Raw genomic sequence first — 14,172 nt, 5'->3', positions numbered from 1 at the left:
AACCTGAACAATGGGAACTGGCTTGCTCAATTCCGATATTCCATGATTTTTCTATAATTTTTGCAAAATAGGGCAGAAACGAGCAAAATATATAATTTCCTAACTTTGTCTTCTTGGTTAATTTGGCTTCTTAACCTATTAATACATCATTAAAAGACTCCCAAAGTTGGAAACCAATGACTTAATAGTGGATACAATGTATTGAGTCCAACTGTCATCTTGAATTTCAAACCACTACCCAAAGTATGTTGTTTAAAAGTGAAATTCAAAGTGCAATGCTAGAATGGTAAAATCATGAGTTTTCTGGGGGTTTATGCTTCTACTAAGGATATAAAGACTCAAAGCTACCAACACGAAGCACCACCCACTGCCAATCTAGCATAGTGTTCAGTGGTTGTCGACGATGGTGGCCATGGTAGCCATGGTGATGATGATTCTCGATGAAAGTTCACAAGAGAAGAAGGAAAATTGAATGAATTTGGATGCTTACTTGAACTAAGATTAACACCACCAAGCAACCTCTCTTCTCCTCACTATCGACCAACCTCCCTTCCCTTCTTGATCTCTATCACGATATCAACCTCTCTCTCTCTCTCTCTCTTTTATTTGCTTGGATTCTCGATCACTACCAGTGTAGGATTCTGAGTTGTTGTCCTGACTTTCCTATCTTTGATTTCTCCTACCTTTTCTCACTAATATTCTTCTCGGTAGCCAGGAGTTTGTGAGGTGTGTATGCTCTAGGTGTGGTATACGAGAGAGAGAGAGAGAGAGAGAGAGAGAGAGAGAGAATATATATGAGATTTTTTTATTTAAAAAAAATACTATTTTAGTTTTCTAAGACAACAAAAATTATATTACTTTTATTAAAAGTTCTTTGGAATTTAATGAGTTTTTTTATTTAAAAAATATTACTTTAAAGAGTAAATTACACAAGTGGTCCCTATGGTTTGGGGTAAATTGCGTGCTTGTCCCTAACTTATTTTTTTAACTCGGAAGGTCCCTACTATTTGTTTTTGTTACGCGTCTGGTCCCTACTGTTTGTTTTTTTACGTGTTTGGTCTCTGTCTTACCTAAAAATACTATTATTTAAATAGAGAAAAATGGTAGGGTAGGTAACGTAAGGTGAGAGGGGTGGGGTTAGGTGTGTGTTTATTTAAATAAATTAAAAAAATCAAGGGCAAAATAGTCTTTTTAGGTAAGACAGGACCAGGCGTGTAATAAAAACAAACAGTAGGGACCTTCCGAGTTAAAAAAATAAGTTAGGGACCAAACGCGCAAATTACACTAAACCATAGGGACCATTCATGTAATTTACTCTACTTTAAACAAAATAAGTTATCTATGATTGAACCTTAATCAGGCTGGAAGAAGTATATATATACTTTTGCATTTGTAGGCAATTTTCGCCTAAAATTTTGAGTTAGTTAGCTAATATTCAATAGTTATCCTAAAAAAAACAATAATAATATATAAAATAAATTGAAAGATAAATCAACTTCTCAAGTATATTTTTATCCTTTCTATTGAAGTAAAACCTCCCTGGTCACAAAGCTTTAAAAATGCTTACCAAAATCACCTAACTTTCGAAATTAGGTAGTAAAATCATCAAACTACCTCATCATTTTATAGGTTTTTTAAATTTTCATAAAAGATTCATTTTTGGAAAACGATGTATAAAGTCTAATTATCAAATTAGAAATGAAGTCAAAGTACATTGCTCTTTATTGCAATTTAACCCTAAAAAGAATGCATTGTACATTTGTTTTGGTGAACCCTCATGACTATCTGGATGCCATTTAAGAGCACAAAGTTAGTATCTGGAAAACATATCAGCAATTCTTTGTTTACCATAAAACTTTCTTTGTTTTCTAGCATTGAAGTTTGGTCGCTATAATATACCAGGAAACACATGATTAACTAAAACAGTACTTCATATTTAGAAAAAAGAAAAGATTGTGTGCAAAATACTCACCCTTGAGGAAATCCTGTAAAAACTTCCAATCTGGTCAAAATTGGAGAGAGAGAGAAACATGAAGAGTACCAATAAAGCAAAAATGTTCCAAACATAAGATAACTCCAGGAAGATCAAAAATGGAATTTAAGTAATATCATGCTTCATTCATATGCAGTTCATACATATGAAAACCTTAACTCATAGCAAAAAACGCAAAATCCATGATTAGTTTCACTTGGGCATTTCATCAAACAGTTAGCATGCATTGTCTATGCATTAGAAACAGATGTGAACAAATAAGCAAGGGAATTGAGAACTATCTTGAAACACAGAATCAAGATTTCAAAACTGATATTAAATTTTCCATATGATGGCAAGCCATCTTTGATTTCGGGATAAATGTAGAGGGGAACCAAGGTTATTACAGAGCAACATGCCTGAGGTTAAATGGGAATTTGCTCAACTTTGGTAATTTGCCGCATGGATGTTAGCTACAACTCCTGGACACTATATGTTAAAATCGATAGTTATACAGAATGTAAGAAGTCTGGGCTTGTTCTCTTTATATAAATATAACCTAATTTCCACCACATCAGGTATGTTTTGTGGCAAATTTGGAGTGAATAAATTACAATGTATCTCTTTTTTTTTCTTACTTTACAGGTGGAAGGATGATCCTATATCAAATTGAGGTCGAGTTTGTGTTAGAATTTTATAAATAGTGAAATTGTAAATATTTTTCTTAGTTAATAGTCTGACAAAATGACTGGGAGTTTCTTTGGACGAGACAATCTGTATGAATCCTATATCTGCATCTTCTGATCTTTCACATGTTGTAAATTTGTCCATCCCAAACTACATAATATCTGGTCATCAATTTCTGCTATCTCTTGATATTTTAACATGCCTTCAATTTCAGTCAATGACTCCGTCTTATAGAAATTCACAGCTGGTGGATCTGACATTTCTTGAGGGAATGTTATTTTAATAAGTGACAAACACTTTTCAGTAGACAAATATTGGATTGTACGTGGAGGGCACAATACCAACTTCAACATCCAACATCGAGTAAATCAAGCCTGCTAAGGCTTCTCACACAATCAGGTAGGGACTCAATTGGATTCCAATCTAGATATAATTCCTTCAACATTCACATGCTACTGAAGTCCTTTGGAAAGGATTCATTAGATAAACTATTGCCTACAAGCGACAAGGTTACTAGTGAGGGTAGCAAAAATGATTTTGGAGTTTTCGGTATAATTTCTCCAACACAAGAGGAAGATGCATATGACTTCATATCCTTCATCCGCATTAGAAATTCACTAGCACCTAAGCAACCGTTTAGTGATAAAACTCTAACATTCTTTAACTTGCGAATGTTAATTGGAACATTATTAAGCTTACTGCATTTGCTCATGTCAAGAATAACAAGGCTATCACATCCACCAATTGACTCACACACATGAACCAAGCTTTTACAACTTTTAAGAATCAACCTCTCAAGTGCAGATAGCCCTGAGAAGTCTTTAACTCTAACAAGCTTGGAATTACTCAGATTAAGAATCTTCAATGACCCAAGAAGCTGTTACATTGAATATCCTCTAATCAGGAGTATTATAACGAAGATATTATTAGACTAAAAATGGAAGAAAAAGCTTTAATTTCATACCTTTGGCTTCTTCCAAAGCTGTGTCAGATTACTGTAAGACATGTCAAGAGCAACCAAATTTTGCATTGGTAAGTCCGAAGGTATGAATTTTAATTCGAATCCATGCATGCACAACCATCTTAAACCTTTTGGAAAATTCTTGTAAGAGCTGTGGATTTTTACATGACTGAATTGGAGCAGCTTTAGCTTATCCATCTTTCTTAATGCATTTATTCTCAATTCGACTTTTTTGCAATGAGAAGATGAAAGCATTAGGAGAAGCTGAGCAAAAAACAACCAAACTCTTAAAAAGAACTCATAGGCCATCTGGATTGGTTGAGCAGCTCTAAAATTCTTGTTCACATCATCATTTTGAAAGTTAAGATCTGTCACACTACTTATTGATCTAGGTAATGTCTCTTCCCTCAATAAATTCATGTCAAGGATAGGACCTTGAATTCTTTGGGTACCCTATCAAAAAGAAAATTACATCAAGCATCCATTGTTATATAGATGATAAAGGTAACTAATACTCTTAATGACTATGTTGTATTTACCTTGTCTTTTTTCAACAAATCGAGGGACTCCTCATGTTTCCATACACGACTACGCTTCCATGGCTTATCAGGTGATTCTTTGCGGACTAAATCTCTCCCCATATCTTGAAGCAACTGATGCATTGTAAACTCATTATCATCTCCAATTGTGAGAAGACATCTATCAATGAGCTTAGTGATCCCATATGATGTTTGAAACCTGCATTCCTTTAATATTGTTTCTGTAACTTCTCTTTCTTTTCCAACAAAAAAGCAAGCAATGTGCTTAAAAAGTTCTTTGCAGTTCCCTGATAAAGAATCAAAGCTAATTTGCAGAACCACTTGTATATTCTCGTGTACATCAGTTAAATATCCTTTTGCCTCCAACATTTCAAGGACATCACTCCATATGGCTGCATCTTTATTAATGAACTACCCAAAACTTTAAGAGCCAATGGATGTCCTCCACAATACTCTGCAAGTTGTTGTGCTTCTTTCTCATAACCTTTCTTGGGATCAATGTTTCCAAATGCATGCCAACATAAAAGTCTCACAGATTCAGTATGACTTAAGCCACTTAGTGCATGCTTTGTATGTTTTGGAGGAAATTTCATATGAAACAATGAACACTTTTCTGTTATGCACCCATCTTTGGTTGTTACTATAATCTTGCTTCCTTGATTATAAACACTTAAAGTTATGAGTGAAAAAGGTTAATTTTCTTATTATGAATCTGTGATCTTTATACAGAGGATTTACAACAACTTTGCTAACTATCTGGATGAGATAAGTACAACAATATCTCCTGTGATAAAGGAAGAGCATACGTACAAAGAAAAGGTCAAGAGTATAATAACTCAATACCCTCCTGCAAGCTCACGATCGGTTACGAACGAGCAGCTTGGATCGTAAGTTCTTGGAACGGGAAGAGCTCACAGCCTTTGTAAAGATGTCTGCAATTTGATCGACAGACTTGACATGCCGAACAATTAATTCACCCGCTTGTACTTGCTCCCGAACAAAATGATAGTCAAGCTTGATGTGTTTTGATCGCTGATGAAACACAGGGTTGGCAGTGAGAAAAGTGGCACTGAGATTATCACATAATATGATTGGCGGGCCATGAGACAATACTCCCATCTCCTGCAAAAGTTGTTGAAGCCAAATGAGCTCAGTAGAAGCAAAAGCAATGGCCCGGTACTTGGCCTCGGTGCTGGACCTAGACACGACTTTCTGTTTCCGTGAAGACCAACTGATTAGATTTCCCCCGAAATAAATGGAGAAACCATGTTGGGAACGACAGTCATCAATATCCGATATCCAACCAACATCAGTAAAACAAACAAGTCTAGAATCTCGAGATGGATGAAAGAAAAGGCCAACATTCAGAGTGCCTTTGAGATGGCGTAATATTCGTTTAACTGCAACCCAATGATGTTCAGATGGATTATGCATAAACTGGCAGACACGATTAGCAGAGTAAGCAAGTTCGGGACGGGTGATTGTGACATATTGTAATGCTCCCACAATGCTTCTGTAAAGGTGAAAATCTGCAAAGGCGTCGCCTCCCTGTGTTAGTCTTGAACCAGGAACAGCCGGTGAAGAGATGGGTTTGGCTCCCATCATCTGGCTGCGATCAAGAAGGTCTAAAATGTACTTTCTTTGAGAGAGAAGTAGCCCGGAAGAGTTGCGATGAACTTCAATGCCTAAGAAAAAGTTGAGGGAACCCAAGTCTTTCAAAGAGAAAACTGAGTTGAGATAGTTGACAAAATCATCAATAAATGAAGAATTCGAGCCGGTGATGATGAGATCATCCACATACACAAGCACATAAACCACATCATTACCATGGCGCTTGATGAACATAGAAGTATCAGAAACACATTGCTTGAAACCATGATGAAGCAGGGCCTAATTTGATTTAGTTTCTGAAACCATGCCCGCAGAGCTTGTTTCAGGCCATAGAGAGCTTTCTTAAGTTTGCAAACATGAGATGGACGATCAGGTGCAACAAAGCCTTGTGGCTGCTCCATGTAAACCGTTTCCTCCAAATTGCCATTGAGGAATGCGTTATTAATATCCACTTGTCGAAGAGACCAATTTTGAGTAATGGAAATGCTTAGTACCAAACGAATTGTAGTCGGTTTTATCACCTGACTAAAAGTGTCAAAGTAGTCAAAACCCTCCTCTTGATTGAAGCCTTTTGCCACTAGTCGCGCCTTATAGCGCTCAATAGATCCATCCGGTTTTCTCTTGATCCGGAAGACCCACCTACAACTCACAATATTAGAAGCAGAATGCCTAGGAACTAAGTCCCATGTTGCATTAGTCATTAAGGCGCCAAACTCTAACTGCATAGCATGTTGCCAATTTGGGTTTTTTTTGGCTTGTAAAAATGTTTTGGGTTCAAAATCAAAAGAGTCACATGTTAGAGGATATTTAGTGGTAAGGTATGATTTTGGTTTAAGCGAGCGAGTAGAAGCACGGGTGATCATACTATGTTCAGAGTTGTTGGATGGGCGGAAATATGATGGAGCTTGTGGATATATTGTGACAGGTGACAAATTTGGTGACAGGGATGGTTCCACCAATGTATGGTTTGTATACGAGACACCAGAAGGAGGAGGTTGTGGTGAAGTGGGGGCGGATGTTGGCTGAACAGAAGAAGATGGGGTTGAGGTAACAGGGCACTTCATTGACGATGCAGTTTGGAGTGTGTGAAGAGGTAAATCTGAAAGAGAAGGTGATGTTGCGGTTGGCTGAGAGCTGTGTTTAGGGAACGGAAAAGAAGTTTCATCGAAAACAACATGGCGAGCAATGTAAGTGCGAGATGAAGGAACATGAAAGCATATATAAGTATATAACCTTTGTGTTTTGCACTGTAACCCAAGAATATGCATGCAGCAGATCGAAATTCCAATTTGTTACTATTATAGGGTCGAAGATAAGGGTAACATAAGCAACCAAATGATTTAAGAAAATTATAATCAGGTTGGCGGTTGTACAAACATGCATAAGGTGATTTGTTTTTGAGAATTGGTGTGATGGTTCTATTATTCAAGTATATAGCAGTATGAAAGGCTTGTTCCCAAAAACCTACAGGAAGATTAGAATGAGCTAAGTGCAAGACTTTTTTCAACCACAATACGATTGCGCCTTTCAGAAGCTCCATTCTGCTCAGGAGTGTGAGGACACGAGACCCGATGCAAAATTCCTTGTGTTTGTAGAAAAGATGAAACATTACGATATTCGTCATCCCAGTGAGATTGAAAAGCTTTTATTTTTGTGGAAAATTGTGTTTCAACCATGGTTTTAAACAATGAGAATGCTGAGAAAACTTAAGATTTATTTGATAAGAAATAAGCCCAAGTGAATTTAGTGCAATCATCAATGAAGAGAACTAAGTAGCATTACCATTCATAGATAACACAGGAGCAGGGCCCAAACATCAGAGTAAATTAGATTAAAAGGACATTCGGAAGGAACATGACAAGTTGGTAAATGATGTTTATGACTTTTACCTAACTGACAAGCATTACAAAGAGGTAATGACTTATTTTTGGAAATTGGTAAACTAAATTCAGCTATTTGACGACGCAAAACAGGTTCATGTGGATGAGCAAAACGGTGACGCCAACATGAAATAGATGCACGTTCACCCACAAAGACTTTAGGACCAAATGATGACGAACTGGTAGGAAGCCCATACAAACCATTTTCAACAATTCCCTTGAGTATTATGTTCCCCTGCGAACTCTTAACATAACAATGATTAGGGTGGAGCTCAACAAAAACCTTGTTATCTTTGCATAATTGAGACACACTTAGAAGATTTTTGGAAATTTTTGGAACTACAAGAACATTTTTAAGTGCCAAGGAATTAGGAGCATGTTTAGAGGATAAAGTGGAACGACCTATATGAGTAATAGGAAGAGACTGACCATTCTCAACAGTAAGATTGTCGGCACCCTTGTACTCTGATTAAAGATTGAGATTTTCAAAGTCAGCGGTCACATGATGTGTAGCACCCGAGTCAACCACCCACGGATCAGTCGGGGCCGATGGACTTGTGGTGTAAGTTGAAAATGCTTGTTTGGCTAAGGATTGAGATTGGCGATGACGATCAGCTGCTTTACGATTTGTTGTTGGAAAGGCGGTGAGATTGAGTCGCTGATGGCAGTTGTGAGCCTCGTGATAAGGCTTGGTGCAAATTTGACAAACTAACTGTGGGCGATCACCAGTTGTTGTCTGATAGGGGGAGAGGATATGCGAGTAGGCGAGACCTTTTTGGCTGCAAAATTAGCTGATGGCAGTAGAGAATCAGTGCATGAGTCATGAATTCTCTGTTCTTCTTGAAGAAGGAGGCCAAGTAGTTCGTTTGATGTGATCGGTTCCACACGTATGCTAAGAGTAGTTTTGAAAGCACCATATTCAGCACCTAAACCAAAAAGAATATAAGACACAAAGTCTTCATCAGAGACATCTGTTAAGCATTCAAGTAGTGAGTCAGAGATAGCTCGCTTCTTCTCAACATATTCTAGAATTGACAGAGATCCCTTTGTGAGCATTTGAAGTTGTTGTTTAAGATGCATCTGACGCGCCCGGAGTGAAACATTTGCTCAAGCATGATCCAAACCTCTGATATGGTGGTGGATCGGACAACATGACCAAGCACAGGGGCGGTGAGAGTTGAACGGACCCACAGTAGAACAAGTCGGTCCTTGCGTTTCCACGCTACAAACTCTGGATTCGGATCACAAACAGTAGAGCCTTCTTTGGGCGCTAATGTTGACGAAGGGGCATTGCCGGAGACCAAGAAGGAATCAAGTTCATAAGCTTCAAGGGCTGAACGAACAGTTCCACGCCAAAGAGAGTAATTTGTGCGATCAAGACGGACAGCGAGTGACGGAAATTGAAGGTTTGCCGAGGCACCGCCGGAAGCTGAAAAGAGAATAGCGGAAGTCATAGTGGAGTTATTGTTTTCAGGTGCCATAATGTGGAATCGGTAGGCTCTAATACCATATAAACACTTAAAGTTATGAGTGAAAAAGGTTAATTTTCTTATTATGAATCTGTTATCTTTATACAGAGGATTTACAACAACTTTGCTAACTATCTGGATGAGATAAGTACAACAATATCTCCTGTGATAAAGGAAGAGCATACGTACAAAGAAAAGGTCAAGAATATAATAACTCAATATGGATGAAAACCTTTTGTTCCAATCAACACATCCAGTTGCTCAAAGTTATCTACATCATCAAGAACCAAAAGTGTTTTTTTCCTAGATAATGCTTTTTCAACCTTAGATGTGAAACGATCTGCATCATGTTCTTCAATATTTCTTTTCTTGAGAATGTCTCCAAGAAGCTGTTTTTGCAAATCTAGTTGCGAACATATCTGTTGTGCGCATCTTCTTCCAATGCCTTCAACAAAGCTACTTCAGAAGATCCTCTTTTTAACCAGGAACGGATGATATTAATAGATTTTTCCATCCCAAATAGGGGTGGGATTCTCCTTTGCAAGTGTAGTTCCTATGAGGATTTAATTCGTGATTCTAATTCATGTAAATCAGATACAATATATACACGTACAAATATAACAGCTAGCCCTATAATAAAGGAATTTAAATAATACAAATACAATCTTATCTAAAACTTTAAATTTTATCGCTTATACTCCCCGTCAATCGGAACGGTGGAGGTCCAACACGAAGCTTGGTGCGAAAACGTTCAAAGATTGGTCGCGGAAGACTTTTAGTGAAGATGTCGGCTAGCTGCAAGTGAGTGGGAATAAACTGTGTATCGAGTTTACCAGAGGCCACTAATTCACGAATAAAGTGATAATCGATATCAATATGTTTGGCGCGTTTGTGGGAGACAGGATTTTGGCTCAAGAAAAGCGCACTTTTGTTGTCACAAAGAAGTGTAGGAACCGATGGTGGCAAAGCATGCAACTCGCGAAGAAGGTGAGTAACCCAAATAATTTCTGAAGCGGTGTTTGCCATAGCCCTATACTCGGATTCAGTGCTGGATCTGGAGACAGTGGGTTGCTTTTTGGCACTCCAAGACACTAAATTTCCGCCAAGAAAAATGGAGTAACCATAGGTAGACCGTCTTGTTTCAATGCACCGTGCCCAATCGGCATCAGAATATCCAATCATGGAGGAGGAATGAGGCCGATGAAAGTGCAACCCGTAGGAGATGGTACCTTTAACATAGCGCAAGATCCGTTTTACAGCCTGAAAGTGAGCATTATTTGGAGATTGTAGAAACGGGCTCACTTGATTTACTGCAAAGGACAAGTCAGGCCTGGTAATAGTTAAGTATTGAAGGGCTCCAACTAGTGAACGATAGAGCGTGGGATCCGAGAATAGAGTGCCAGTTGTGACCAAGTAGTCGGTAGTGGACAATGGTGTAGTGACGGGTTTGGCCTCGAGTAAACCGGCTCGAGTAAGAATATCATGCGCATATTTGGCTTGGGTTAGAAAAAGATCATAATCCGTATATGTAACCTCAAGACCAAGAAAATAATTTAACTGACTCAGATCTTTAGTGGCAAATTCATTGTTTAAGCGTGCAATGAAAGTGCTAATGAGAGATGGGTTGTTACCGGTTAGGATGATGTCGTCAACATAGACAAGTAGATAAAGCAAAGTGGCGTCTCTGTGAAAGATGAATAATGAGGTGTCGGCTCTACTACAACTGAACCCAAGACTGAGAAGGAAGGTGCTAAGGCGGTGAAACCATGCACGGGGTGCCTGTTTGAGGCCATAAAGAGCCTTGCGGAGACAACACACATGTAAGGGAAACTTTTCATCTATAAATCCGGGAGGCTGCTCCATGAACACCGTATCTGAGAGTTGACCATTCAAGAATGCATTTTTGACATCAAGTTGGTGAAGAGGCCACTTTTGCATGACAGCAAGAGAAAGTACAATTCGAACAGTGGAAGCCTTGACCACCGGACTGAAGGTGTGTGAATAGTCAATGCCGGGTACTTGAGTGAAGCCTTGAGCAACGAGGCGTGCTTTGTACCTGTCAATGGTGCCATCAGAATGAAACTTGGTACGAAAAATCCATTTGGAGCCAACAATATTGGTGTTGGGAGGACGAGGAACGAGCTCCCATGTTTCATTAGAATGTAATGCAGCCATTTCTTCTTCCATAGCCATTAACCATTGTGGATTCTTGGCCGCAGACTTGAATCCTTTAGGAACTGAGGTAGTGAGTAAGGCTTGAAAGAGAGTTGTTGTGCCAAGAGATGCAAAATCGGCTCTATATTTTGGTTTAATAATACCAGCCTTGCCCCGAGTAATCATAGGATGAGTGGCTGGTGGGGGTGAGGGTGGCGGTGATGGAGAAGGTGTAGCCGGTGGAGTGACTGGTGGCGTAACCGGAGGTGTGACAGCAGGTGACTGTTGCGGCGTCTCGGGTGGTGAAGTAGGAACCTCCGGCGGTGGCTGAGCAGTGGAACCGGCTGAGATAGGAGCGGACATAGAGCAGAAGCTACAAGGCTCCGGATCTGTAGCAGAAAGCACCTCGGCAGGAGGCTGTGGAGATGCGGCTGTGGCTGCTGAAGTTGAGAGTGATGGCAGTCCTTCATCAAATGTTGAGATGAAAAGTTTATCTAGATCCGATGCAACTGTGGAGCATGAAAAAGGAAAAATATGTTCGTCGAATTGAGCATGGCGGGTGGTGTAAATTCGATTTGTTGTAGGATCAAGACAACGATACCCTTTGTAGGCGGAATTATAACCAATGAAAATGCACGGTGCACTTCTCGGAGCCAATTTGTGTGGTGAGTAGTCACGTAAATAGGGAAACACACGACAACCGAAAATTTTAAAAATGTCATAGTTTGGCACCGTGCGATACAAGAGCTGAAATGGACTTTGATTGTTGAGGAGCTTGGTTGGAAGACGATTGATGATGAAAACCGCGGATGTAAATGCATCAACCCAAAGAGAACCCGGGGCGTGTGCATGAAATAACATGGCAAGACCGGTTTCTGTGATGTGGCGGTGTTTACGTTCGGCTCTACCGTTTTGTTGCGGGGTATAAGGACAAGAAACCTGCTGATGTATTCCGTTTTTGGCAAAAATATCTTTGACACGATGATTAAGAAACTCTATGCCCCCGTCGGTTTGGAAGTTTTTAACTTTGCAAGAAAATTGCTTTTGCACATATGTGAGAAAAGTGTCAAGGATTTGGGCAAAGTCGGATTTTTTTCTTTAACGGATAGAACCAAGTGAACCTGGAAAAATCATCAATAAAAGCTGTGCATAATAGAGATATCCATTTGTAGATTCAATGGGGGCGGGACCCTATAAGTCACAGTGAACAAGATCAAGCACATGTAATGAACGTTTCAAGTTATCATCAAACGGTAATCTTTTACTTTTAGCAAGTTGGCAAGGTGAGCAAAGGCCCGGTTTAGGGGAAACAGTAGTAAGAGATAAAGAACCCAATTTTTCCAATAACGTAACAATGTCAAAAGCTACATGTCCTAATCTACTATGCCAAATTTCAAAGGAAGCGCTAGTCCTCTTATTTTTTAATGCAGCTAAAAACGCCTTATTTCCTTGCTCAAGAATGTAAAGCCCCTCTTCACATCTACCCCTTGCTATTATATCCTTGGTGCTTCGATTCTGAATAGCAAAATATGTATTAGAAAATAAGATATCTACCGGAGAATCATGTGTTAACTTGCTAATGGAAAGCAGATTCTTGGTAATATGGGGCACCACTAGCACATCTAAAAGGGTAAGGTTATGGGAAATATGAGATGTACCAGTACCAGAGATGTGTAATAAATTACCATTGCCAACAGCAACATGATCGTTGCCTGTGTAGGAAGAGGAAGTGTCCAAATTTGAGGCTGAATGTGTCATATGTGCCGAAGCCCCAGAGTCTACATACCAATCAGAATTTGTGTTGCACTTTGACTGAAATTCATGAACCAAATTAGCATCAACTGTACCTCCTTTTGCATATGACGAGAGGTCTGGACAAGAAGACGCATAGTGTCCGTTGGTCCTACACAATTGGCAGTGTGGAGGGCGGCGGCCACCACGCCCTCTGCCACCTCCACCTCTGGAAGTTTGACCACCACGTCCTCTAGAGTTGTAGTTGGTGGGATTGCGAGGAGCTGCAGTAGTAGTGGCTGTAAAAGCAACCGGAGTAGTGGCAACATTACTGTGAATTGAAGCCATGAAAATTTCGTGGCTCTCTGCATAGGATAACAGGTTGCGGAAGGAGGGGGTAGGCTTGACAGCCCGCTGGGATGTGGAGAAAGTCTCGAACCCAGACCCAAGTCCACAAAGGAACCAGTGGGCCTTATCAGTCTCTTCAACTGGATGGCCCACAGCAGACAATTGATCGCAGACTCCCTTGAATTTTCGGCCAAACTCTGATACGGAGGAGGATCCTTTCTGCATCTGCCTAAGTGAATCTCGCAGAGTTTGAACCCTCTCCATGGAATCGTGACTATAAGCTTGCTCCAAAGCTTGCCAAATTGCGTGTGAAGTAGAAAGATTTAGCGTCTCTGCCATGGCCTCCTCAGAGAGGGAGGATTGGATAATCAAAAGAGCCCGTTGATCTGCTTCAATCCAAGATTGATGGGCGGGATTTGCGGCAGATTTACCATCGGTTTGAATGGTAGCTGAATGGTAGCAGGTGGGCATGGATTTGTACCATCGACATGCTTAAGAAGACGCTGATAGGATAAAAGGGGTTTGATTTGATTCTTCCAAATTAGGTAATTGGAAGAGGTAAGCTTTATTGTGAGCAGATGCAAAATTGTGGCAAGGGGAAGCTCTGAGGAAGACGACGCCATGGAGGGAGGAAGACGACGAGCAAGATTTGAGGTAAGATTAGGTTTTTACGCAACCCTCTCTGATACCATATGAGGATTTAATCCGTGATTCTAATTCATGTAAATCAGATACAATATATACACGTACAAATATAACAGCTAGCACTATAATAAAGGAATTTAAATAATACAAATACAATCTTATCTAAAACTTTAAA

The 14,172-nt window shown here is 39.6% G+C and overlaps 1 protein-coding gene across 1 annotated transcript; it reads right to left on the bottom strand.

Annotated features, from left to right (window-relative positions):
• Positions 1–3,104: 3,104 nt before the first annotated feature.
• On the bottom strand, positions 3,105–9,094 carry LOC145131272 (disease resistance protein RPP2A-like). Its single transcript, XM_079065987.1, has 3 exons — positions 4,160–9,094; positions 3,624–4,073; positions 3,105–3,536 (listed from the first exon to the last, which is right to left on the bottom strand). Exons 1-3 carry the CDS (start codon positions 4,526–4,528, stop codon positions 3,105–3,107), a joined length of 1,251 nt encoding a protein of 416 aa, XP_078922113.1. The 5' UTR covers positions 4,529–9,094.
• Between the last annotated feature and the right edge of the window lie 5,078 nt (positions 9,095–14,172).

The sequence above is a fragment of the Lactuca virosa genome, chromosome 8 (assembly GCF_052849685.1).
Source record: "Lactuca virosa cultivar CGN04683 chromosome 8, Lactuca_virosa_CGN04683_v6, whole genome shotgun sequence".
NCBI lineage: Eukaryota > Viridiplantae > Streptophyta > Magnoliopsida > Asterales > Asteraceae > Lactuca > Lactuca virosa.
This window is presented reverse-complemented; position numbering and strand designations above follow the sequence as displayed.